Source organism: Physeter macrocephalus, chromosome 20, assembly GCF_002837175.3.
Source record: "Physeter macrocephalus isolate SW-GA chromosome 20, ASM283717v5, whole genome shotgun sequence".
Classification (NCBI taxonomy): domain Eukaryota; kingdom Metazoa; phylum Chordata; class Mammalia; order Artiodactyla; family Physeteridae; genus Physeter; species Physeter macrocephalus.
The window spans coordinates 51679058-51705077 of NC_041233.1; the positions used below are offsets into that span (position 1 = coordinate 51679058).

A 26020-nucleotide genomic window follows, 5' to 3' on the forward strand; every position below is an offset into this window, starting at 1 on the left:
TGTGGCCTCTCCCGTTGTGGAGCACAGGCTCCGGACGCGCAGGCTCAGCGGCCATGGCTCACGGGCCCAGCCGCTCCGCGGCACGTGGGATCCTCCCAGACCGGGGCGCGAACCCGGTTCCCCTGGATCGGCAGGCGGACGCGCAACTGCTGCGCCACCAGGGAAGCCCAATAATTGAAAATTTTTGAAAAAATATTTTTTTTTTTGGCCACACCACGTGGCTTGTGGGATCTTAGTTCCCCGACCAGGGATCAAACCCTGGTCCTTGGCAGTGAAAGCGTGGAGTCCTAACCACTGGACCACCAGGGAATTCCCGCCCCCCTTTTTTTTTTATAATTGAAATATTTTAAAACGTCATTCTTGACCTGGTGGTAATGACCAAAATATTCCAATTCATTCCTAATTGAATCCACAGACACCACAATTTTTCAGCCTCACCAAAATAGTCAAATAGTTTGACCATTGGCCCCTATCCTCGGTTTCCCAGCATCCCATCTACCAGGCTCTATTTAGGGTTTTTATCAAGTTTGATACCCCAAAGCTGCTGTAGCCGGTATAAAGAAATTTATGCCCCACTTAAAAAAAATTTTTTTTACTGGAGTATAGTTGCTTTGCAATGTTGTGTTAGTTTCTGCTGTACTATAGCAAAGTGAATCTGTTATACATATACATATATCCACTCTTTTTTAGATTCTTTTCCCATATAGGTCATTACAGAGTGTTGAGTAGAGTTCCCTGTGCTATACAGTAGGTCCTTATTAGTTATCTATTTTATATATAGTAGAGCGTATATGTCAATCCCAATCTCCCAATTTATCCCTCCCCTGTAACCATGTTTGTTTTCTACATCTGTGACTCTATTTCTGTTTTGTAAATAAGTTCATTTGTACCATTTTTTTAGATTCCATATATGAGCAATATCATATGATATTTGTCTTTTCTCTGACTTATTTCACCTAGCATTATAATCTATAGGTCCATCCATGTTGCTGCAAATGGCATTATTTTATTTTTTTTATTATGCCCCACTTTTTTTTTTTTTTTTTTTTTTTTTTTTTGTGGTATGCGGGCCTTCCTCTGTTGCGGCCTCTCCCGTTGCGGAGCACAGGCTCCGGACGCGCAGGCCCAGCGGCCATGGCTCACGGGCCCAGCCGCTCCGCGGCATGTGGGATCCTCCCATACCGGGGCGCGAACCCGGTTCCCCTGCATCGGCAGGCGGACGCGCAACCACTGCGCCACCAGGGAAGCCCCTATGCCCCACTTTTTAAGCACCTCTTCTTTCGTAGATGTTTCCTAGGTAAACATGTTATTGTCCAAAAATCAATTTGGAGAGAGCTAATGCATCAAAAGCCAACTCATTGAATGGTTCATTTGCCAAATCACCAATTTGCCATATAACCAACTTGCCAGAGTTGATTCCAAAGCTGTGGAGGACTCCCCCCCCTCCCCAGATTTTGGTTCTATCATGGATTCATTGCATTTGCTTTACTGCTGCCTTTCACCTCTCAGCTCCTGCCCTTGGCCTCACCCCTGCTGTTATCCTTTCTGCTGGTAGCCCAAGACTGATGACAAATTGGTGTAAATCTAGTTTAAGGCATTTCTCACCAAATTGCTCATTAGACAAGTTAGCATTCCCAAAGTGATTTTCAGAGAATTGACCTTGAGCCATTTCCTGGGACTCCAGAATTGGGGTGAGCATACCTCCCAGTTTGTATGTGACAACCTCCATTTACACCTGTTGTCCTCATGAGTTATTCAGCCTTCACTTTCACTCCCAAATGTGTCACCCTATACTATGTGCTTACAAAAGGCAGGATCTATTAAAAACATTTTTTGTGTGTATAGAACAGGATTTCTCAAACTTGCCACTACTGACATTGTGGATGAGATAATTATTTGTAGTGGGGAGCTGTACTCTGAATTGTAGGGTTTTTAGCAGCCTCCCTGCCCTCTACCCATTAGATGCCAGTAGCACCACCCTGCTATGACAATCCAAAATGTCTCAGACGTTGCTAAATATCTCCTGGCAGGTAAAATCACCCATGGATGAGAACCACTGGTCTAGAGGATGATATCAAACATTTCAGCAGACCCAGCCAGAGCAGTGCCATTCCTGGGGGACTGTTGTGATATGATGGTGGGTTTTGGTGAAGAGAGCAAGGGGCTATGACTCAGGATCCCTGGGTGCCATGACTCAGTCCTGCCTTGAGCAAATCCATTGGCAAATCTGACCTTGGGCAAATCCCTTGACTTCTCTGGGTTTTAATGTCATCATCTGTAAAATGAGGTTGTTGACCTAATTATTTAAGAGACAGGGGCTTCCAGAATCTTTAAATGCTGTTTTCTGGATAATAAAAATGATGTGCAATGTTTTAAAATAAATTTATTTATTCATTTATTTTTGGCTGCGTCGGGTCTTCGCAGGCTTTTCTCCAGTTGTGGCGAGCGGGGGCTACTCTTCATTGTGGTGCGCGGGCTTCTCATTGCCGTGGCTTCTCTTGTTGTGGAGCACAGGCTCTAGGTGCGCGGGCTTCAGTAGTTGTGGCACACGGGCTTACTTGCTCCGCGGCATGTGGGATCTTCCCGGACCGGGGCACGAACCCGTGTCCCCTGCACTGGCAGGCGGATTCTTAACCACTGTGCCACCAGGGGAGTCCATGATGTGCAATTTAAATCATAATTAATTGTATATATATGATGCTCCTCTAGACTGCTTGAAACTTTTCCTTTTAGCTTTTTCAAACTTTTCCCTTGATAATTTTCTCGCAAACTCTTTCTAATAGAGTAAAGGCAGGCTTTCAGGTGAGCAGTCTCAGAGGTCCTTCAGCTGGACCTTGCTGGACTTGGGGAACACATGCCCACAGAGTTCTCATCAAACCAGTAAATCCCAGCTCTGACTGGGAAACGGCAGACTTCAATTGAGTGACTTTTTAGTGTTGAAAACATGAGATATTAAGAATGAAAATTAGTTTGTAGAATTATATTTATAGAATTGGAGGCATTAAATACAGGATCAAACCAAGCTGGAATCAAGATGACCTGTAGGGCTTCCCTGGTGGCGCAGTGGTTGAGAGTCCGCCTGCCGATGCAGGGGAACCGGGTTCGTGCCCCGGTCCGGGAGGATCCCGCGTGCCGCGGAGCGGCTGGGCCCGTGAGCCATGGCCGCTGAGCCTGCGCGTCCGGAGCCTGTGCTCCGCAACGGGAGAGGCCACAACAGTGAGAGGCCCGCGTACCGCAAAAAAAAAAAAAAAAAAAAAAAAAAAAATGACCTGTAAACTTAGAGAGAGACAGAGAGACAGAAACAGAGACAGAGAGAGACAGAGACAGATGGGGAAGGTAGAGAGGATTTTTTTAAAAATAAATTTATTTATTTTATTTATTTATTTTTGGCTGCGGCTCCAGTGCGCAGGCTCAGTAGCTGTGGTGCACGGGCCTAGTTGCTCCGTGGCATGTGGGATCTTCCCGGACCGGGGCTCGAACCCGTGTCCCCTGCACTGGCAGGCGGATTCTTAACCACTGCGCCACCAGGGAAGCCCTAGGATTTTTGAATATTGAGTTAAATACTTGGCCTCGAGGACCTTGACCCATCTATAGATGTTCTCTAAAGGCTGGAAAAGGCTGGACCAAAACAGATACTGTTGGTGGAAAGGTCAGAAAAGAGAACTAAACTGCTTTTTGTCTCTTTAACACACACCTGAAGGATGCTCAGCCAATCAGTTCATGTTATTTATTCAAATTAGATTATAAAATGAGTGGATAGCACAAATGAGTCCTTAAATTCTTAGACTGTATATACTAACAAAAACTTTGAAAGATGGTCCCATTTGCTTTGTAAGAGTAGTACAAAAATAGTACACCTGGCTCAAGCACTCTAAGAAAGCACTTCCCTTGGGCCGGAGGGGCCGGCACAGTTAGTGCACTAGATGGAGAGGCCTGCTCTTACCTACTCACCAGATTGGTAGATTTTTCGGGAATTTGGTAAGCAGGTTGTTAAACTGCTGGCAACTTGAAATCCTCCATGGTGGGAGTATTTACAACATGGAATTGGTTAATGATACAAATCAGGGCTTTCCCCACCCCCAGCAGGAGAGGTGATTCCACCAGCACCCTCGCTGGACATCCCAGTTCTCGTTTCATCCCATGAATTTGAACAAAGTCATTTATCCTCTTTGGGCTTCTATTTCCTCACCTTTGAAAAGAAAAGCTTAAACAATTATTAAAGTGCCTTCTAACTTTAAAATGCTATGATTTAAAGTATCTAATTTATCGGGGAGCTCTTCTCAATACTCTATAATGACCTGTATGGGAGGGGAATGTAAAGAAGAGTGGATATATGGGTATGTGTGGCCAATTCACTTTGCTGTACAGTAGAAACTAACACAACCTTGTAGATGAACTATACTCCAATAAAAATTTAAAAATAAAAAGAAAAGAGAAGATGCCTGGCTAATACAATGGCATATAAAATCATCAATTCTAGAACTTGGAATTTCAGATCATTCTGATCTTAACCCAGTGTCTTTCCAAACTGAATATTGGCTAAGACTGGGCCATACTAATGAATAACACTTTCTCCTTATCTAGAAGTGAGTTGTAAGAATCAGTGCAATTGTGCTGTTCCATCAACATGCATGCTTATCCCACAGATCCTGTGCAATATTTTTTTTTCCAAAGACATGGAGAATGTTGTAGTATAATAGGAGAAATAAACAGAGCATTCTCAAGTGACCAGTTTATTCATTTTAGGCGAGAGTACATATAATGAAATGCATTTTTGCTCAGAAATGCGAAGGGTCCTCTCTGCTATTGTCAAACTTGTTTTTATAAACTCCTATTTTATATTTTATTTTGGTATATCAGTTTTGAGTACTTTATTGTCAGGTCTTCATTGGTAAACCCCTTCCCTGTGACAGTACAGTGTGTACTCAGTTTTGGAGCATAGAAAATGCATGTATTTGTTTTGTACCTGTATTTTGGATATATAATTGACATCTTTGTGCTTTGGTGTTTGAAAAATTTTAAGGCTGTAATGAGGAGTCACATTTACAATCATCAATATATTCTCTACAATGAATATACTCCCTTAATTAAATCATGATGCTGGAAAAACAAAAGCAAACAAATAAAAATAAAGTATCTAATGTAATCTTGGTGGAAAGAAAGATATTGTCTTTTATTAAGACATTAATATAAATGTTTCAGACATTACATGAAATTTCTAAAAATCTTATATGTTTTGGTATAATGTTATAAGTCATAATTCTAGTTATTACTTTAAAATGTATGTCTCAGAAATAACTAAATTTCCTTGTCAATTGCATTATTATGAACTTTCATCAAATCTTTAACCGTGGTCATTTTTAAGTCTTCTGTCATTTACAGACAGTTCTGGGTGTACTCTGATGCTTTTGCAAATATTTTCCTATAAAAGGGTTTCATCTTCAAGGAATTCATGGAAAAGACTCTGACAAGTACAGGTTTCTGGTAACCGACTATACTACCGAACTGAATGAATAAGCGTTTTCAGAACTCTAATGGAAAACTGATGAACTCATAAAAGTGCTAACAAAAGATCAAGATGAAAAAAAAAATTAATTACACGGGACTGAGTGAACTGATGAGGATGATTATAATTTTTGTGACTTTCCGTTTGAATAAAAAAAAAAATCCCCCCCCAAAAATTAAATCCACTGCTTGTTACTTAAAAAAAAAAAAAAGACACATTTGTTGATTTGACCTGATGTAAAGATAATCCAAAATGACCAAAAATGGAATGATTTCTTGTCCTTATGGATGTGAGCAGTAGTCTCTGAGTTTAGTACTTAAAGCGATGTCTCGTAATGAATATTTACTTTGGCATACCTAAAAGGCTGTCTGGCTTTTCCCTCCTGCCCCTTAGCCACTTTCTTCCAACCCGGATCCCACATCAGAAAAAAAAAAAAAAAAGAAGGAAAACAGAGCCTTCCCAGCATTGCTGCCACACCTGCCCAGGCAGAAAGGCCTTTTTGCTTAGACTCCTCCTCTCCTTGATCTGAGCAACTAGTTGCTTTGAATTTAGAAGAAGAATCCTTAGAGGTTGAGGGAGTAGGAAGGAGCGGAGATGGGGCTAAATGTCATCCAATGACTTAATTAGTAGAAGAGAAGCTAACTTTGTTACCCACCCAGGTCCTTGGACTCTTTAATCAATAGCAATTGGTAAGAGGCCAGAGGAGAAATTCAGGTGAGGCTTTATTGGCACTCGTGCTGCAGCGTGAGGGAGCAAAAACAAGACACAGGTGCCCTTGTTTGCTTCCTGGGAGGGGCGAGGGTGGGGGCGGATTGGTGGGTCGGGCCGGAGGGACGGTTTAAGTGGTCTGCCCACCCCCTTGGCCGTGCTGTGTGCAGGGATCACACGCAGTCCCCTGCTTTTGCTCCTGGCACCTCAGAAGTGGCAGTTGGTTTGTGACCTTTTTGTGTCTTATCGTTCATGATTTGCCCCAACTGGGCATGCATGCAGTTGTTTTTAGTCCCTTATAGTTTCTTTGTATTCTGTTGCTCCAGGAGACGTTTGCTCAGATGCAAGCACTCCAGTAAAGGGGGCCCAGGTCCCAGCCCACCTCAACTCCAGCGTGCTGTTAGCACATGTGGCCTCACTGAGGTCTAGGGTGAATAATTTGCCTGCGAGCTGTGGAGACCTAGGGAGGAAACCCTTGCCCCCCGCGTTCTTTTTCGTTGTGCTTTGTGAGTTAATGGCTCCTCTTGCTTTGCAACAGATCTGCAACATGCTGAACGCCCCAGCGGATGAATACTTCACATTTCAGGTAACTGCCCTCTGCCAGGCCTCCCCTGTCAGTGCGGGGAGGGGGGCGGCACTGACCCTCTCCATCCCCAGAGCCTGCCTTATGCTTGGGGGTGACCAGGAGGCACACGCAAGGCTTATGTCCCACTCACCCTGGCTGGCCCGGTGGCCACCAAGTAGCACGTTCTTCAGGGAAAGGAGAAGAGGGGGGAGGGGGAGGAGAGAAGGGTGTTTGTCACCCCAGCATTCGGCGGGGGGGACTGCCACTTCTCCATTCTCTCCCACCCAGTGCCTAAAACAGCCCTGGCACCTCACAGGTGCTCAGTAAATGGTCTCTGCCTGAATGATTAGCTGGATACATCCTACCACCTGGATTCAGCCCTTTGGAGGTTTCTCGGGCCCGTCCCGGTGGCTTATTGCCGCTGTTATCAGGAAAAGGAACTTCTTGTTGGGTTCTTGGGAGCCCCTCCTGCTGTCAGACTCTTGGTTTTATCTTTCCTCCTCCAACATCCAGAGATGCCCCTCCCCACCTGTCCCCTCTTCCACCCCCTCCCCACCTGACCATTGAGATAAACTGGCATTTGGCCCGGCAACCTCTCCTTTTCCGCCTTCTGGCCCTTGCCGTTCCGTGTCCTGTTTTAGCAGACATCCAGCTAGAGCCCTGCCCCAGTCGGGAGTGGAGATAGCCTTCCCAGTGGGGGCCACTAGCGTCCGTCTTCCGGTCTCACCCAGACACGCCCACAGAGCCCCATCTCTGCCCACGTGGTGAAGCCGAAGCCGGCCTGGGGTGGGTGGGGTGAGGGCACACCCTCAGCAGCAGGGGCCCCAGGCCTGGGAAACCTGTGCTCACTCGCTCAGTTACGGGGCAGGTTTCCTCTCTGCTCACCGCCATGGAAGCATGCGGACACCACATGGCGTTTGCTGCAGCTCCTTCCTCCTTGCCTCCGAAGGCCTAATTGTGACCACACTGTGCCCAGCCCTGACCCCTCTGTTTATGGCAACTGGGTGCCAGGAAAGAGTGCACAGGCAGGAAAAAGGGACAAGGACTCTCTAAGGTGTCTGAACCTTAAGCAGTCATAGTCTGAACAGGGAGGGCAGGGAGCTGGCCCAGAAGAATCAGGCTGCGCTCAGAGGTTTGGGGGCCTGTGCTTTCTGGGCGGCGGGGTGGGGGGTCCTCGTGTGGCCCCCATGGGAGCAGCCACACGAGGGCTCTGACGGCGCAGAGGAGGCTGGGCACACACGTGGGGTAAACCTCCACCCTATAGGAATTGCCCAGCTCCCTAAGAAACATCAGTGTAGTGCCCCTGAAAACATGCTTCTCAGGTCTCTGACTGTAGGAAGGATGACCATCAAATGGCTGCTGGGCTGGGAAATCCACTGTCAGCGCAGAGGCTACACTTCCCATGGGCCGGGATACTAACACGGGCCAGTTCCTGGGAGACGCCAGACTCCTCTGACCAGCGCTGTTGGTCCTAGGAATCCCCTTCAGCCCTGCAAACTCTTGCAGAACTGCACTGTGGTCTAAGACACTCCCATCCAGCTCTCCATCCTTCCCTCTGTCCTTAGTCCCAGGGTCAAGACTGCATCTTTTTAAAAAAATATATTTATTTATTTATTTTTGGCTGCATTGGGTCTTCGTTGCTGCATGTGAGCTTTCTTAAGTTGTAGTGCGCGGGCTTCTCATTGCAGTGGCTTCTCTTGTTGCAGAGCACTGGCTGTAGGTGTGCAGGCTCCAGTAGTTGTGGCATGCGGGCTCAGTAGTTGTGGCTCACGGGCTCTAGAGCGCAGGCTCAGTAGTTGTGGTGCACGGGCTTAGTGGCTCCACGGCATGTGGGATCTTCCTGGAACAGGGCTCGAACCCGTGTCCCTTGCATTGGCAGGAGGATTCTTAACCACTGCGCCACCAGGGAAGCCCCGGACTGCATCTTGATGGGCTCTCAGCCTCCCTGTCTGTTTTCCCTCACAGGCATTGCCCCTGTGGATCATTACAAAGGGCAGACTCAGGATAGGGTGCCCATCCTCCCCAAACCTCCACCCTGCTGGGCCTTCCCATTCTGTCTCCGCCTACTCGCACCCACCTCCATTCTCACTAGTCCCTCTTGCACCTGAGAAGTTTAATGAAAAAACCAGTGATTCAAAGTGAACTGTGGTCAGAACAAACCTGCAAAGGCAATGATTCTCAAACTATGTTTCTTGGGGGCAGGGTGTACATATTAGCTTCCTGTTGCTGCTGTAACAATTACCCCTTAGTGGCTTAAAGCGACACAACTGAGTTATCTTACGGTTCTGGAGTCAGAAGTCTAAAATGCGTCACACTGGGCTAAATTCAAGGTGCTGGCAGGACTGTGTTCCTTTCTAAAGGATCTGGGGGAGAACCTGTCTCCCTGTCTTTTCCAGCCTCTGGAGCTGCCTTGGCTCATGGCTCCCTTCCATCTTCAAAGCCAGCAGTCACATCGTCCTGACTTTGCTTCTACTGTCATATCTCCTTCTCTGATTTTTGATCCTGACTCTCTTTTCTACTTGTAAGGATCCTTATAATTACATTGGGTCCACCTGGAAAATCCAGGATAATTTCCTTATTTTAAGATCAGCTGACTAACAACCCGAATTCCATCTGCTGGTTTAATGCACCTTCCCCATTTAAAGTAACTTGTTCACAGATTCCAGGGATTAGGAAGTAGACGTCTTCAGGGTGTTCCTTGAAGTGGAGTAAGGGGCTCTTCATTTAACATGAATTAAAGTGATCCCAATTCACAGAAGAAAAAGTACATGGAATTTTCTGTCTTAAGTTTTTGTCCTATTTTTCTTAAATCTTAAGTTCCTTCTATCACTTTTCTGTGAACAAGCTCTAACTTAATAGCAAGAGACATGAACATGAACAGGTAACAACTGAATATGTACTGAAAAAACAGAGGCAGTCAGTAAAGCTTATTTTGGAAGCTTTTTAAAAATAAATACAGGTGCTTACCTTGCACACAGGTAATATTTTCTGTTATTGATGTTGTCTCTCATCCTTGTGAGGATATAAGTATATAAATATTTCATAGTACTTTCCAAAAATGAAGACTTTGAGAACCACTGTGCACTGCTTTTTTTTCCCCCAAAGCTTTGACCATTAGGAAGCATGAATTGAGGCTTGGTTTCTCTGCTTTTCATTCTAAGTCTAAAGGCAAAGCTCTTCAACTAATAAGCAGCTGTTTACTGAGCATCCCTTATATGCCCAGCACTGTCCTGTCACTTATGTAGAATTTAACAGTTTATGAAACAGCTCTTTGGTAAGATTAGAAAATAGCCTCAGAGACAACAATCAACAGTTCCAAAGCATCTGGAAATTATCTAAATGCTAAATTGTATGGTCAAGTCTAGAAGTGCTGATGGAATTCTGAAAAAGGAAAGTTCCATATGGGTGAAAAAAGAGAAGGCTTCAAGGGGGAGGTGAGACTTAACCAGAGCCTCTGAGGGTGGCTGAATAAGCCAAGGGCAGGCAGAACAAGGAATAGCCTGGGATGATGGGTGCTTGGCTACCTTTGCCTTGTTGCACGCTGTGCAGGTGGCACACCATGGTTCTCAGACTTCGGAGGACTGTAGAATTACCTGGGGAGCCTATTTAAGGTGCATGCCCAGAGATTATGAAACAAGCTAAAAAGAAAAAAGTCTCTTGCCCTTGATCTTTGGGCAACACTTTGAGAAACACTCCTGAACTTCTGTGTCTGCATTCCCTACTAGACTGTTATCTTGAGGTTAGGGACTGTGATTTATTCACCTTTGCACCCCCAGCAACTAGCCCAGGTCCTGAAACATCATGGGGCTTGACAGATGTTTACTAAGTGGAACCACACCACAGAACAAAAAACGATCTTGATGGATCAGTCAGGAAAACAGAAACCACACGAAGTATTTCAACAGAGATAATTTAATATAAGAATCTAGCTAAACAGGTGTTGGAGGACAGAAGAAATAAACGGGGAACACTGAGGTAACACAGGTAAATGCTTCCCATCCCTAGGGCTGGAGCGGGAGATGTCAAAGAGAAGAGGGTAGGGTTGTCACAATACAGACACTTGGTTCTAGGACACTTAAATATACTACAGCACTTTTATGGCTGTATAGTTCTAGCCGTGTTCTGATACAACATAGGAATTGTGCATCTAACACCCCCAATTATTCTTTCTTTAAACTGAAAATAACCTAAGTGGGGAATAGTGAGGGCTGTAGTGGCTATCAAGGGGTAGTGCAAGGGAGCCCCGTGATGATGGATTAGTTCTCTATCTCGGTTCTAGGGGAGGTTGCACATATCTACCTATGTGATGAATTTGCATAGAGACACGCCTGCATACTCCCGCACGTGCACAAATACATATAAATCTGGTGAAATCTGAATAAGCTCCATGGATCGTACCAATATGTATTCCCTGGTTTTGTTAGTGTACCATAGTGACACAAGATGTTATCATGGAGAAAACTGGGTAAAGGGTCCATGGGACTTCTGTGTACATTTCTTTTGCAACCTCCTTTGTACCTATAGTTATTTCAAAAAAAAAAAAGTTAAAAAAATAACCTCAGTGTCTTTATTGTTTGTAGAAAGGACCTGTAGATGAGACTGGCTGGGTCATTAAAAACGTCTTGTCCCTACCTATTGTCAACAAGAAAGAAGACATCGTGGGCGTAGCTACATTTTACAACAGGAAGGATGGAAAGCCTTTTGATGAGTATGATGAACACATCACTGAGGTAAGTGCAATTATAAAATAATGGAGGTAGATGAAATGCATGAAATAATAGAAGATGCATAATTATTTGTTATTCTGGAATGATGTTTCTGAAGGGCAATTAAGACGTGAGTCACACATGGTTGCAGTCAATATATTGTTATTGTGTCATTTCTGTTTCCTGACTTCTGTAAACTGTACCGTTTTCTACCAAAGTGTGAACTTTTGGCTTAATCAAAATTCTTTTCAGTACTGGGGAATTGGGGAAAGATCTCTCTCTCCTTTCTCCCTACTCCCCTTCTATCACCTCTCACCCTTGCTGCCACCTCCAGCCCTCTCTGATTTTCAGGTCATGCTTTATCTACTGGATTTTTGTAATTCCTCTCCTCTAATAAAGTATTCACGGTGCATGGAGCACTTTGAAAAGCAAGGGCTTAGCCAATTTTATTGTCTGGTGCTGATTATTGTACTTTTTTTTTCTTAGATTAAAACAAGGAACTGGGTTGTTGATGGTGGAAGGGAGATTGATTGATAGGAAAGCATGCAAACTGTTGCCTCCAAATCACTTTTTCTTTAGGTTTAGAGAATCGAATAACATTTTATCTATTTCAGACTCTCACACAATTTCTCGGATGGTCTCTTTTAAATACTGACACCTATGAGAAAATGAATAAACTAGTAAACAGAAAGGACATAGCCCAGGAAATGCTCATGAACCACACCAAAGCTACTCCTGATGAAATCAAGTCCATCTTGGTTAGTGAGGAATTCAGTCCTGTAACATTAGATGCTATCTAACCATGGCTTCTGGAATTCGCCTAATTACCCGGAGGTCTGACAAATGAGAATAGGTTTAGTCCTGGGCTAAGGAGGGGAGAAACAAAGAAGGAAGGGTTGGGGGGAACTTGAGTGGTCCACAGTACACAGAGCCTTACTGAATTTCCAGGCTGCTTGGTTGGAAGAGCACTTTGTTAAAAATAGCTCTGTAGGAGCTGGAGTAATGAGGTCTAGATTCAAGAGTGTTAGCAAGGAAAAAAATATTTCTAGGGAGCGAAATGTCAGCTGTTGCCGTGTAATGCTGTATAACAACCATAACCTCTCAGTGGTATATGACAATAAGCATTTATTTCTCACTTATGAGTTTGTGGGTTGACCAGACTTCAACTAATCTTGGTTGGGCTGGGCTCCAAGCTGTGTGTTTGGTTTGCTTTCTGCATCTATCCTCCTTGATCAACAGCTACCTGATAGATGTTCTTCTCATGGTGATGACAAGTACAAGAGAGCAAGCCCAGCTGTGCAAGCTCTTTTCAATTCTTTCCTCACATCAAATTCACTAAAATTTTCAAGGTACAAACATGACCAAGATCAGCATTATGGATGATTGGAGAGCAAGTAGATATTCGCTAACAGTGTTCTAATCACCACCAAATGAAGGGAAAATATAACACACCCACTGTCTCTATTCCTTTATTTCAAAAGCTTTCAGAGTGTGTGTGGATGTAGTTTTCCTGGGGTGTTTTTGTTTGTTGGCTTGGTTGGTTGGTTTTGGTTTTGCTGGGTGGTTTGAGACTTAAAAGAAATTTGATTTGAGAGTTTGAGATGTTGAAGATGAAAATGTCTGGGGAGAATAAAGGGAAATTGCTATAAACTAAAGAAGAACAGATGTAAGCCATTCATTTTTCTCGCCTACATGCAAACAACCGACGTCTCCCTCACCCTCTCCCTCTCTCTCTTTTTTTGAGACAGCTACTGTTACATTTTGGGGGGAAAAGAGAGATTAATTATTTTTTAGAGAAAATTCTACATAATCAAGTGCTATAGATCTTCTTTGTATCCAGAATGCATCTTTCATGGAACTCATTACAACATAGTTTATTTTAACTGCTTTTAAGAGTAAAGGAATCAGATAGAAATCAACTTTATAGCAATTTCACACCTCCTTTGCTTTCACATTTTAGAAATTTAAAGAGAAGTTAAATATAGATATAATTGAAGACTGTGAAGAAAAACAACTTGTCACAATTTTGGTAAGTGTTTTACTTCTATCCTTAATGCCTTTTAAATAAAATATAGTAGGACACTTGTTCTCATTTTTCAAGTTAGTGTTGAGTTTCCTCTTCTCTGGCACCTTTCAAAGCTAAAAAGGAAAGAGATTTCTTCTACAGAGTGATCTTCTGGGTCCTTGCTTTTCCTTCTCTTTGTCCCCTACAGTACAATCCACAAAGGTAATTTAGAATCATAGTTAAACTAGATTACTGCATAAGGGAATGCAGGCACAGACTCTAGGGGTAGCATGGCCTGGTTTATTTTAATAGCTCTGGATTACAGCATGGCCACCCTGGAAGACATGGCAGAATTACAATAGAATGTAGATAGACCCTTAGAGGCACCATTATCATCTGCCATTGCTAGCTTCTCTTCTGGGTCCTGGAGGAATTCAGTTCTTTCCTGTTGTTGCCATTGGGTCACCCCTATTATATCTAGTTGAAATAACTTCTCTTCCAGTCATTAAGCCTGTATTTTGTTGTGTCTACTGTTTAAACCCACCCAAACACATGTTCTACAATCAACTGTTAAACCCATCCAGTAAGTTTTTAAATTCAGAGATTATCTTTTTCAGTTCTAGAATGCATATTTAATTCTTTTTTTAAAGATTCCAGCTCTGTGCTAAAACTTTCCATCATTTAATCTACTTTATCTCTCTATCTTCTTAAATTTATTCACCATAGTGATTTTCAATTCTCCATCTAGATACCTGAATCACCTATATGTCTGGTTCTACTGTCTATTTTTACTCTTGGGTTTTAGTCATTTGATCATTTTAAAGCATACTTCATAGTTTTTAAATTGAAAACCAGACACTGTGAATTAAGACTTGTAGGGGCTCTGGGTATTATCTTTCTGTTCAAAGGGTTAGATTTTCTTCTGGCAGGTGAAGGAGTTGGTTTTAGATTTTGTTAGGGGTGGTCTATGAGCGTGGCCCTTCTGGGATCCCAATTAAGAACCTGGGATTACCAAGGCCCCATGACCTTGAATTTCAGAGGCTTGAGTACAATCTGCTCGAAACTGAAATAATATCACACTTATTTCCCTCCCTAATTACCTCATCCTGTTTTCCACTGCCCCTTTCCAATCCATGACATGTGTTCTTCTTTCTGAACTAAGATGTACTGAATATCTCACCTTCCGCATTCCCATTTTTATGGGCTCTGTCCTCCCATCCTGGCCCTTGGCTGTACCACCACAGAGCCAGTGGCCTGTGACCCCTTTTTGAGGGATCTGCTCCCACCTTTATGTTTTCATGTCACTTGAGGCTCTTGTCCTTCTCTCAGTCTCTTTGGCTTTACCTCTGAGCACTTTCCCCTCACACTTGGCCCAGAAGATGACTCCTTCTCCTCATTTACCCCCAACAAAACTTATCTTCTTGTAAAACAAAGCTTTAATTGACATCCATGACATGTTGGAAATTTTCTAGTTCTCTATTTAGAGGAGGAAGGGTCTTATGATGGAGAAGCAATAAAATGGGCAAAGAACCGGTAGTTTTACAATAAAACTGCCTATTTTGAACGTAAAATGTGCTCTAAGCTCATCCCAAATCATTGCCGCATAAAACTTAACTCAAGAAACAAACATATTTCAGAGGGGTTCTCCAAAACTATTGGCATAATTTCCAAGCTACATAAATATTTATGCATCTCCACTTAACCATGATTTTCTGCAGGGATGCATTTTAACTCTCAGTTCAGGGAAGGTGTGGTCCTCTTTTATAGGTACAACAGCAGGTGCATGTTGCTGGGCTGGGAAGCACTGAGGTAGCAGTGCAGTGACTCGGGCAAAGGAAGTAGGGAAAGTCGTCCTCCCATCTTCCCCTCTGCTTCCCAGGACATTTCAGTTCACTCACGGATGCCCTGCAGCTCATGTTTACCAGACCATGGGAGATGAGGAGAGGGCGTCCCAGAGAAGTACCTCATTCACTCCTCCTTCATTCAGTTTTTTTTTCATTCATTCAGTAATTACTGAGATGTCCTATGATACAAGGAACTGTTAAGCCTTGAGGGCAAAAGATAAGTGTGGTCTGGTTTTTACCTGGTTCAAGAAGCTGTCTGTTTATTAGGGAGACAAAAATAAAAGCAGTGACACTGCCTTGAATGAATGGGTTCACAGGGCGTGAGCACCAAGGGCCCTGGGGAGGCTAAGGGCCTGATTCTACTCACAGAAGATGATAGAATGTGAGATGAGGCCATGGCATGGAGGCCTGCAGGGAAAGCAGGAATTAGCTGGGCAGAGATTGACAGCGGGGGCTTGGAGATGGCTGGAGATGGGAAGGGGAAGCAGGACAGTGCAGACCAGGGCATGGGGACACAGGAGACCGAAGCCAGTTGCATATGGCCAGAGCCTCAGTGAGCAGAAGAGGGGAGCAGCCCGTGAGGCCCGGCAGGGTGGTGGGATGAGACCACGGCAGCCTGGCACACTGGGACCTGCGAAGGGACCTGATCAGATACCCAGGGCCTTCTTCCCGGAGCAGAGAGAGTGAGCCAGCCGGGATGCAGCAGGTGGATGGCGCCATGTTATGGCACGTGGGGTGGCAGCAGCTCCCCCCTCTCATTCCACCTCAGCTGTGGGTTCCTTCAGAGAGGGGAAGGCCAGCCTTTGGGGGCAGAGTTCCTACTTATCAGATGAATCAAAAGCCTTTATTTTGGACTTCCCTGGTGGCGCAGTGGTTGAGAGTCCACCTGCCGATGCAGGGGACACGGGTTCGTGCCCCGGTCTGGGAGGATCCCACATGCCGCGGAGCGGCTGGGCCCGTGAGCCATGGCCGCTGAGCCTGCGCGTCGGGAGCTTGTGCGTCGGGAGCCTGTGCTCCGCAACGGGAGAGGCCACAACAGTGAGAGGCCCGCGTACCACAAAAAAAAAAAAAAAGCATTTATTTCTATCAACCTCTCTGTATCACTGCTGTATGACTGCTGTTTTTCAAAACCTGTGATTGCCATATTGTAGTATTGTTTTATCGGTTCACCTGTAACTGTAAATGGGGGCTGGGAGTCATAATTCTGAGAACTTCTTACTTTGTTTCCTGCTGAAATGCACATTTACGCTTTAGTGTGACTGACCCGATAACGCGTTAAAAAGCATTTTCATGTTTGATCTTTACATAATACTCTGGGAAGAGCAGGGCTGAGGCGACCTCCAACAGGGAGGTTCTGGGCATTGGGCACCCCACACCGTACCCCATAATTCTTTTCTTAGTCGGATTTTTTAAAAGATGTGCTTATTTTTTGCCTCTCCCCACGAGAATGTGTGTTTCAGGGGCAGTGACAATGTCTGCTTTCTTCATTGCATTATCCATAAGGCCTACAACACAGATAGGAAGCAATAAATGTTTGTTGAATGAATAAAAATGAATGCAGAAAAAGAGCCCCTTTGGGCAAGGAATCTGGGAGGGTCTGGAGAGAGAGAAAGTGATGAGAAGGCTTTGGCAGAAGACACAGAAGTCCTATGAGAAAGGAGTTTTGTGAAGTGTTACTAGGGGCCATGAGTTGAATCCCTCTAAGTTTCTTTGACACATGCAAATAAAATTGGCACTGCTTTTTCATTAAAACAACAAAGACAAAAATGTTACTCTTGTCATTCCCATTTCACAGATGAGAACATTGACATATTGGGTAGCATCTTACGGAAAAACCCGAACGAACCTTTTGGCCAACCCAATAGCTAATACCAACCCAGAACTGAATACTAGTCTCCTGGCTCCAAGCCATAGCTTTGTAGGAGAGAGATCTCTATCTAAAGTGACAGTCTGAGAGTGACCTTGATGAGAAGGGGGCACAGGAGGACCAGGAAGTTCCCTGAAGAGAAGGGCAAGGGTTTGAGGGTCCAGCCCAGACTCGGGGGTTAGGGGAACAGAAACCATAATTGTACTTAAAAGAGCCATATACCATTTGGTGTTGACATTTGTACAAATAGAGCATGAATCATCCTCTGGGAAACCTTGAACTTACTGAGAGACGTGATCTTAGCACAGTATTAAGGATTTATAATGGGCTCAGTAAAGTAAATACCCACTGAACTGAATTGCTCCTGCATGTCCATCTGCTGGACCCACACAGCCCTTGCCTGCTTCTCTCCTCCCGTGGGACTGTCTCTGACCTGCCTTCTACCAGATCAGCTGAATACACAGCCCTCCAGAGTCTCTCCTCCTTCAGTTCCCCCAGACTGCCTGCAATTTCTCCCAGCCCTGGCACTGACTGTGCTCTGGGAATGTTCTAAGCTCTCACCTTTCACTGGTCTGTATTTTATAACCATTTTAGTAAGTTAAGTTCCTTAAGGCCAAGATCCATTTTTGTTTGTTTGTTTGTTTGTTTTGCGGTGCGCGGGCCTCTCACTGTTGTGGCCTCTCCCATTGCGGAGCACAGGCTCCGGACGCGCAGGCTCAGCAGCCATGGCTCATGGGCCCAGCCGCTCCGCGGCATGTGGGGTCTTCCCGGCCCGGGGCACGAACCTGTGTCCCCTGCATCGGCAGGCGGACTCTCAACCACTGCGCCACCAGGGAAGCCCCAAGATCCACCCAGCCGCTCCGCGGCATGTGGGATCTTCCCGGCCCGGGGCACGAACCTGTGTCCCCTGCATCGGCAGGCGGACTCTCAACCACTGCGCCACCAGGGAAGCCCCAAGATCCATATTTTAAACTCCCAAGCCATGCCAATATTCATGGGACTAATTCACTGTTTTTTCACCTAGTCCTAAATCCTGACAGGGGCGTGGGTTAAATGAGATGTCTGCAAGTGTACCAGTACACTGAGGGGCATTCATTCATTCATTCATTCACTCAACAGACATTTACCAAGCACCTCCATGGGACAGGCCCTACAGGTTCTGAGATACCACAGCAAATAAAACAGACCAGACCCCATCCTTATGGAGCCCACAGACGAGTAGGAAAGCATCACTGAACAGGTAAAGATAATACGATAGAATTGAATTAAGCTATCGTGTACTGTTTACTGAATATTTCTGGAATGGAAAAAAGAAGTTGAGTATTGAAAATGGGTTAGGCTGCTGCAAGTAAACATTTTATCTTGCATCAAAGAAAGAAATTCTGATTCAGAATTGAATGCCATCACTTAGAAAGCTTCTTAGTATAGCTGAGCCTCAGTTTCACCATCTGGAAACTGAGGATCATTGTGTAGGTTTGTTGTGAGGATAATAAGGCGTAACCCAGTATCGGGCAGGTAGAGGCTCAGTGAATTGCATGTGGCATCCTTTTATTGTAATTTTGTTTTATGTCCAATGTCGGGTATATGAGACTAAAAGGAAAAAAAATGTAATCTGGAACACTTGGTCCTTGTTTCAACAGAAAGAGGACCTACCAGACCCACAGGCCGTAGACCTGTATGAATTCCACTTCAGCGACTTCCCCATCACAGAGCACGAACTGATTAAGTGTGGACTTCGGCTGTTTTTTGAAATAAATGTGGTAGAGAAATTCAAAGTACCTGTAGAGGTCAGATGGTCTTTAAAATGCTGTGATTCTGTGGCTGTACTCCACTAAAATCTCCTGTGGTTCAAAAGATTCCCTGCAGTGTGGATTTTAAAGTATCATTAACTTCGTCAATTTGTCCACTTAAACCCTGTAAACAAGGCCAACCTATCTTTTCAGATAAGGTTGTCACAGAACTTCTTACCTTTAGAATTCTACTCCAAAGTCTGAGTGGTATTGTCTTCTTTGGTGGCAGGTTCTCACCAGATGGATGTACACGGTGAGGAAGGGGTACCGTGCCATCACTCACCACAACTGGCGACACGGGTTCAATGTGGGGCAGACGATGTTCACTTTGCTGACGGTAGGTACAGAGCCCGTGAATCATCATAAACCTGTGCATCTCCCTCCTGAGTGTGGTGAGAAATGGATACAGTCCATCACTTTAGATCAGTAATTTTGGAATTCATGGATACAGTCCCATAAACCCCCAACCCCCCTGGAGATGATGCCAGGGTACGTGGGTATCCCTGGGCGTTTGGCTGAATTATCACTCTGACACTCATGTCCTTATATCCATAAAGGAAAATTCAGTTACCTGCTGGGTTTGTAACTGCCCAGAATGAGCTACGGTCCTCAAGAAATAAAGCCAGCTTGCTCTAAAAACACAGCAGACCCCCTTCTCCATTGCAGGCCGGCCTCACTGCACATGCTGTGGAGGTGCTTTAATCCAAGTAAATATATATGTCTATTTTTTTAGACAGGAAGACTGAAGAAATACTCCACGGATCTTGAAGCCTTTGCCCTGCTTGCTGCTGCCTTCTGCCATGACATTGACCACAGAGGCACCAATAATTTGTATCAGATGAAGTAAGTGAACACATGCGGCCACATCAACGTGTTCTGGTGCCCCCGCCTTATTTGTAAACGCCTTCACTCCTTTTTTCAACTTTGTTTCATCAAAGTATTGAATTCATACATTAAAGAGCATTGATCTTTGGCTTACACCTGTACACACCTGGGTAGCACCCCACCAGCTCAAGCTAGAGAACATTTCTTCCTGGGCTGACTACTCTCACATCCCGGGTCCTTATACTTCCACCAACTGACCTTCAGCTGACCTTGCATCTTAACATCATCGCCATCTTCCTCTCTTGCCCAAGAAAGGAAGTGCAATTATAAGGGTACAGGCCCTCAGCTCAGACAGATTTGGATTTATTGGGTTCACAAGTTATTTAAACTTTCTAAGCTTCGAGTTCCTCATCGGGAAAATAAGAATTATAGTAACGGTACCTAACACTTAAGGTCGTTGTAAAGATTAAATGAGACTATGCATATAAGGCACTCAGCTCATGGTTGGCTCTTGGCAGTTAATAATTATTAAGTATTATTATTATTACTGTTATTGTGTCATTGGCACTTTTCAAAATTCATCAGCAATGCCATAGCCAGCCTAACTCCTTGATAGTGACGTTTAAGAAGCTCATGGGCTTCCCTGGTGGCGCAGTGGTTGAATGTCCGCCTGCCGATGCAGGGGATACGGGTTCGTGCCCCGGTCCGGGAGGATCCCACATGCTGCAGAGCGGCTGGGCCCGTGAGCCATGGCTGCTGAGCCTGTGCGTCCGGAGCCTGTGCTCCACAATGGGAGAGGCCACAGCAGTGAGAGGCCCGCGTACTGCAAAAAAACCAAACCAAACCAAAACAAAACAAAAAAGAAGAAGCTCTATCTGCCTTGGCCACACTGTATCTTCATCTGTGACACATGACCTACCCCTCTCCAGAGGTACCAGAGGGAGTGAGACAATTTAGAGAGAATGAGCTTTGGAGTCTGGTTTTATGGGATCCAGATACTTCCTGGTTGAGGGATCTTGGGCAAATCATTTAATCTATTTGAGATTCTGTTTCTTAACTGTAAAATGGGTATAATATTGACCTCTTAAAGACTGCTGTGAGAATCACATGAAATTGTGTATGTGAAACATAGTAGATGCTGAAGAAATTTACTCAGCGAATGAAATGCACCTTGTGAGCAGTGACTTTTCACCTTCAGCAACTCTACCAATCAGGCTTTGCCTTGAAAAGGGAATCTCCATTCTGGGTTCTGGGTAAGCAACGTCTTTGTCTTGAGAGTTCCAGCCCTTTATTTATTTATTTTTTTAACGTTGTATTTTATATTGGAGTATAGTTGATTAATAATGTTGTGATAGTTTCAGGTGTACAGCAAAGTGGTTCAGTTATACATTACATGTATCGATTCTTACCTGTGTCCCGCTGTAGTGGAAGCGTGGAATTGTAACCACTGGACCACCAGGGAAGTCCCAGTTATCCATTTTAAATATAGCAGTGTGTACATGTCAATCCCAAACTCCCTAACTATCCCTTCCCCGCACACTTCCCCACTGGTAACCATAAGTTCATTCTGTAAGTCTGTGAGTCTGTTTCTGTTTTGTAAATAAGTTCATTTGTATCATTTCTTTTTTGATTCCGCACATAAGCAATATCATATGATATTCTCTTTTTCCGTCTGACTTACTTCACTCAGTATGACAATCTCTAGGTCCACCCCTGCTGCTGCAGATGGCATTATTTCATTCTTTTTAATGGCTGAGTAGTATTCCATTGTATATACGTACCACACTGAGCACTTCTTGTGTGCTAGAGATCAGGCTGAGAACTTGATACCCATGGCCTCTTTTAATCCTCACAGCCCTCCCATGTGGGAGGTACTATTATGCACCTCAAAGCAGTCAAATCTAACTTGCCTTAGATTAAATGAAGTAGCCAAATTGGATGTGGCATCTCGTCTCCAGGATTGCAGGAAGGATGAGGCCACATCCCAGACTTCTGCTTTGGCCTGGCTTTGGGAGTCTATGTGGGTCCTTCTCTTCATCAGCAATGCGCGTGCTGACCTTCTTCCATTTCTCTCTGTGAACTGGACAGCAAGAACATGTGGTGATGGAAGGACTGGGACCTATGTGAGGGGTTCCTGACTGCAGGCACCTTAGCACAGGTGTAATGGTTTTGCCAGCTCCGCTAAGCTGCTGTGATCAAGTGTCTTTTTGCACCCTGTCCTCCATAATGATTCTTGATGAATCTCCTTATGTGCCCTTCCTGTGCTGGGGGACTTGCTCAGGAGTCCACAAAGATCTGGAGACATTACACTGGTAAATACAGTTAACAGAAGATTGAATAAGACTGAATTATTTTTCTCATATTGGTGGTACCCATCAGGCTACTGTGCAGTGTAAGCTGAAGCTGTTGGGACACAGCTTCCTGGCTTGACCTTGTGCCCTTGGTCTGATTTCTTGTCTCCAAAATGTCTAACCCCCTGGGTTATCTCCCAGCTTTAGACTATGCCCTCTGGCAATGCCCTAGAAACCTTGCCATTTTCAAATTTTTATTATTCCCTTGAGTTCTTTTGTTCTCTTTGTTCACTTTTCTGGACATTTTGTTTTCTGCTTCATTCTTTTATAGGTTCATAGATTTCTTTGTTCCTTTCATCCCCCTTTTCTTGGTTAGTTTTTCAATTCTCTCATCTTTCAGTCTCCTTTACTCACCTCCGTTTTGTGTCTGAAGAGATGTGGTTATCAGCAAAAAATCTGAGGAATTTTAGCATTTATCTCATCCTCCCCTGCCCCACATTCAACGCAGGCCTCTTCCCTGCTGTATTTCTTCCCGAGTTCTCTAGTCTACATTCCATTATTTTTTATAATGGCTCACAAGGTACTCTTATATTTTTGGATGATTCTAATGGCTGAATGTTCTTCATGATATCAAATTGAAATTGGTCTCCTTGTAACTTCTGTTAGTCCTAGTTCAAGTCTCTGAAGCTGTTAGAATATGTATAATTTCTCATCCACAGGCTATTCCTTCGTATATTAAAGAGAATTATTATTTTCCCCTCCTCTTTTCCTCGTTGAATATACCTGGTTGAACTTTTGTTTTAATCATTTCTCATATAATATTTTCTATACATATAATTTTATCTGTTATTCTTCTGTGAACCCACTCCAGTGTTTTTATGTCATTCCTTAAATGTGGGTCTTGGGGTTTGACATAATAATCCAAACATGATCTGAAATACTTTATATTTAATCCTAATTAAATTTCATCTTCTTAATTTGGTTCTTTTTTTTAAATTGAAGTTTAGTTTATTTACAGCGTTCTGTTAGTTTCTGGTGTACAGCAAAGTGATTCAGTTTTATATATATACATATATATGTATATATAATCTATCTTTTTCAGATTCTTTTCCATTAAAGGTTATTATAAGATATTGAATATAGTTCCCTGTGCTATACGGTAGGTCCTTGATGTTTATCTCTTTTATATATGGTGGTGTGGGTGTGTTAATCCCAAACTCCTAATTTATCCCTCCCTCCCTCTTTCCCCTTTGGTAACCTAAGTTTGTTTTCTATGTCTGTGAGTCTATTTTTGTTTTGTAAATAAGTTCATTTGTATGATTTTTTGAGATTCCACATATAAGTGATATCATATAATATTTGTCTGACTTACTTCACTTAATATGATAATCTCTGGGTCCGTCCATGTTGCTGCAAATAGCATTATTTCATTCTTTTATATGGCTGAGTAATATTCCACCATATACATATATATATATATATATACACACACACATATACATATATATATATATCTCTCCCATATTTTCTGTATGGTATATATACCATATATATATACCACATCTTCTGTATCCGTTCATCTGTTGATGGACATTTAGTTTGCTTCCTTGTCCTGGCTATTGTAAATAGTGCTGCTATGAACATTGGGGTACATGTATCTTTCTGAATTAGAGTTTTCGTCTTTTCCTGATATATGCCCAGGAGCGGTATTGCTGAATCACATAGTAACTCTAGTTTTATAAGGAACCTCCATACTGTTTTCCATAGTGACTGCACCAACTTAAATTCCCACCAACACTGCAGGAGGGTTCGCTTTTCTCCACACCCTCTCCAGCATTTATTATTTGTAGATTTTTTAAATGATGGCCATTCTGACTGGTGTGAGGTGATACCTCATTGTAGTTTTGATTTGCATTTCTCTAATAATTAGCAATGTTGAGCATCTTTTCATGTGCCTGTTGGCCATCTGTATGTCTTCTTTGGAGAAATGTCTATTTAGGTCTTCTGCCCATTTTTTGATTGGGTCATTAGTTTGTTTTTTTATATTGAGCTGTATGAGCTGTTTGTATATTTTGGAAATTAATCACTTGGCAGTCACATTGTTTGCAAATATTTTCTCCCATTCCGTAGGTTGTCTTTTCATTTCACTTATGGTTTCCTTTGCTGTGTTAATCTGATTCTTTATTCCACTCTTAATTGAAATTGCCTTTTAAAGCAGTCTGTCAGCCAATGGATTAGTTACTTTTTATCATCTGAAAATTAGATAGTCATGATTTCCATCAATATTCATTCAAGTCATTGATAAAACTGTGCATCAGGACAAAACCAGGGCAGAGTTCTGAGACCTGGGGCTAGAAACCTGTCTCTGGGGAAGACAGTTAATTAAGCAGCACTCACTGGGCCATGCTGTTCAGTATTTGTCCACACTCAATATTCCAACTCATACAGAGCACATCTTGAAGCTTCTTCTCAGCTGTCTTGCTGAAATCCAGACACACACTGTTTCTGGCCTTCCTCTCTCACAAACCATATCACAAAAGTGTTCATAACATCAATTCGGCATCATTTTCTCCTTCTAAACCTTCTCTGGAATTTCCTAGTAGTTATTCTGTAAGTGCTTACAAACTCTGAAGCAGTTTAAACTGTTTCATAGATTAACGTCAATCTCCCTGTTCTGTCATCTACAGATTATACCATTTTCTACTTCTTAAATTTTAGGATAAAATTTACTTGTATCCAGTCTTCAGTCATCTTTACCACTGCAAAATTTCCCGGAATATACTGACAATGGTCGCCCACACCCACCCCGCATCTTCAGATTCCTTCAGGAAGTTGGGATGTTACTCAGCTGGGTTAACAGATGTGTGTATGTCTAAAAGAAGTTTTCTTCTTTTTTTTTTTTTTTTTTTTTTACTAAACCATTTGTGAGATAGTTGCAGGACTCATGCATGACATTTCACCCGAAATTATTTCAGCACATATTTCCTGAGAACGTGGAGGACATTTGTTTATATAAACACAATATAATGATTGCTCTCAAGAAATTTAACATTGGTACAATACTGTTATCTAATATAGAATGTTTATTCCAATTTCCCCAATAATGTCCTTTAAAACTATCTTTTCTTCTCTGTTTTGGGTCCAATCAAGGCTCACGCATTGCATTTAGTCATCAAATATCTTGAATCTTCTTTAATCTAGAATTGTTCCTTAACTTTTTTGGATCTTTCAGGATGTTGACATTTTTGAAGAGTCTAGACCAGTTGTTTTGCATAATATTCCTCAATTTGGATTTGTCCAGTTGTTTTCTGATTACTGGATTCAGGGTAAACATTTTTGGTGGGAATTCTACATAGGTGATGTTGTGTCCTTCTCAGTGCATTGCATCAGGAGGCTCATGATATCAATTTGTTCCATTAACTACAAGGTTAAGTTAAACTATTTATGAGTAATATTCAGCAGATCTCTTTATGCAAAGGTACCTTTTCTCCTTTGTATTAATACGTAATCTGTGAGGTGTTATTTTGAGACTGGTTGAATATCTAGCTCCCCAGTAACCTTTCTTGAGTAATGTTTTTAAACCTAAAGGAACTAAGATACCACTCATTTCTAACTGAAATTGAGCTTTTTTTATTTGTTTAAATCTCCAGTGCTGACACAGTGTAGGTATTTGAATATGTATTAAAATTATGATCAATTATAATATGGATCAGACATAGTCTGATTGTTCCCTAACTAGAATACTTGGTTTACCAGACCTGTTAGTGACCTGTTAATGACTCGTCTCCTCCCTAAAGTTCTGTTCTTTCTGAAATTAAATGAAACTCTACTAAGACTGCCAGCCATATTTCCAATTTCTCCCTTCCTTAAAATTATTTATTCCATATTTCTATAACAAAGTCTTTATATTATC

General features: G+C 43.1%; 1 protein-coding gene and 1 long non-coding RNA gene across 2 annotated transcripts in view; one reads left to right on the forward strand and one right to left on the reverse strand.

Annotated features, from left to right (window-relative positions):
• The window catches only part of PDE6C (phosphodiesterase 6C), a 62339-nt gene that overhangs the window by 14780 nt on the left and 21539 nt on the right, over positions 1-26020 (forward strand). Inside the window, exons 8-14 of the mRNA XM_007107129.3 lie at positions 6753-6800; positions 11360-11509; positions 12100-12243; positions 13446-13514; positions 18842-18988; positions 19221-19328; positions 19725-19834. Of these exons, the coding sequence (XP_007107191.2) occupies positions 6753-6800; positions 11360-11509; positions 12100-12243; positions 13446-13514; positions 18842-18988; positions 19221-19328; positions 19725-19834 (776 nt within the window). The remainder of the gene's footprint in view (positions 1-6752; positions 6801-11359; positions 11510-12099; positions 12244-13445; positions 13515-18841; positions 18989-19220; positions 19329-19724; positions 19835-26020) is intronic.
• LOC114484528 (uncharacterized) overlaps positions 21663-26020 on the reverse strand; it is a 28671-nt gene continuing 24313 nt past the window's right edge. Inside the window, exon 3 of the long non-coding RNA XR_008616328.1 lies at positions 21663-21896. This is a non-coding gene — a long non-coding RNA (uncharacterized lncRNA). The remainder of the gene's footprint in view (positions 21897-26020) is intronic.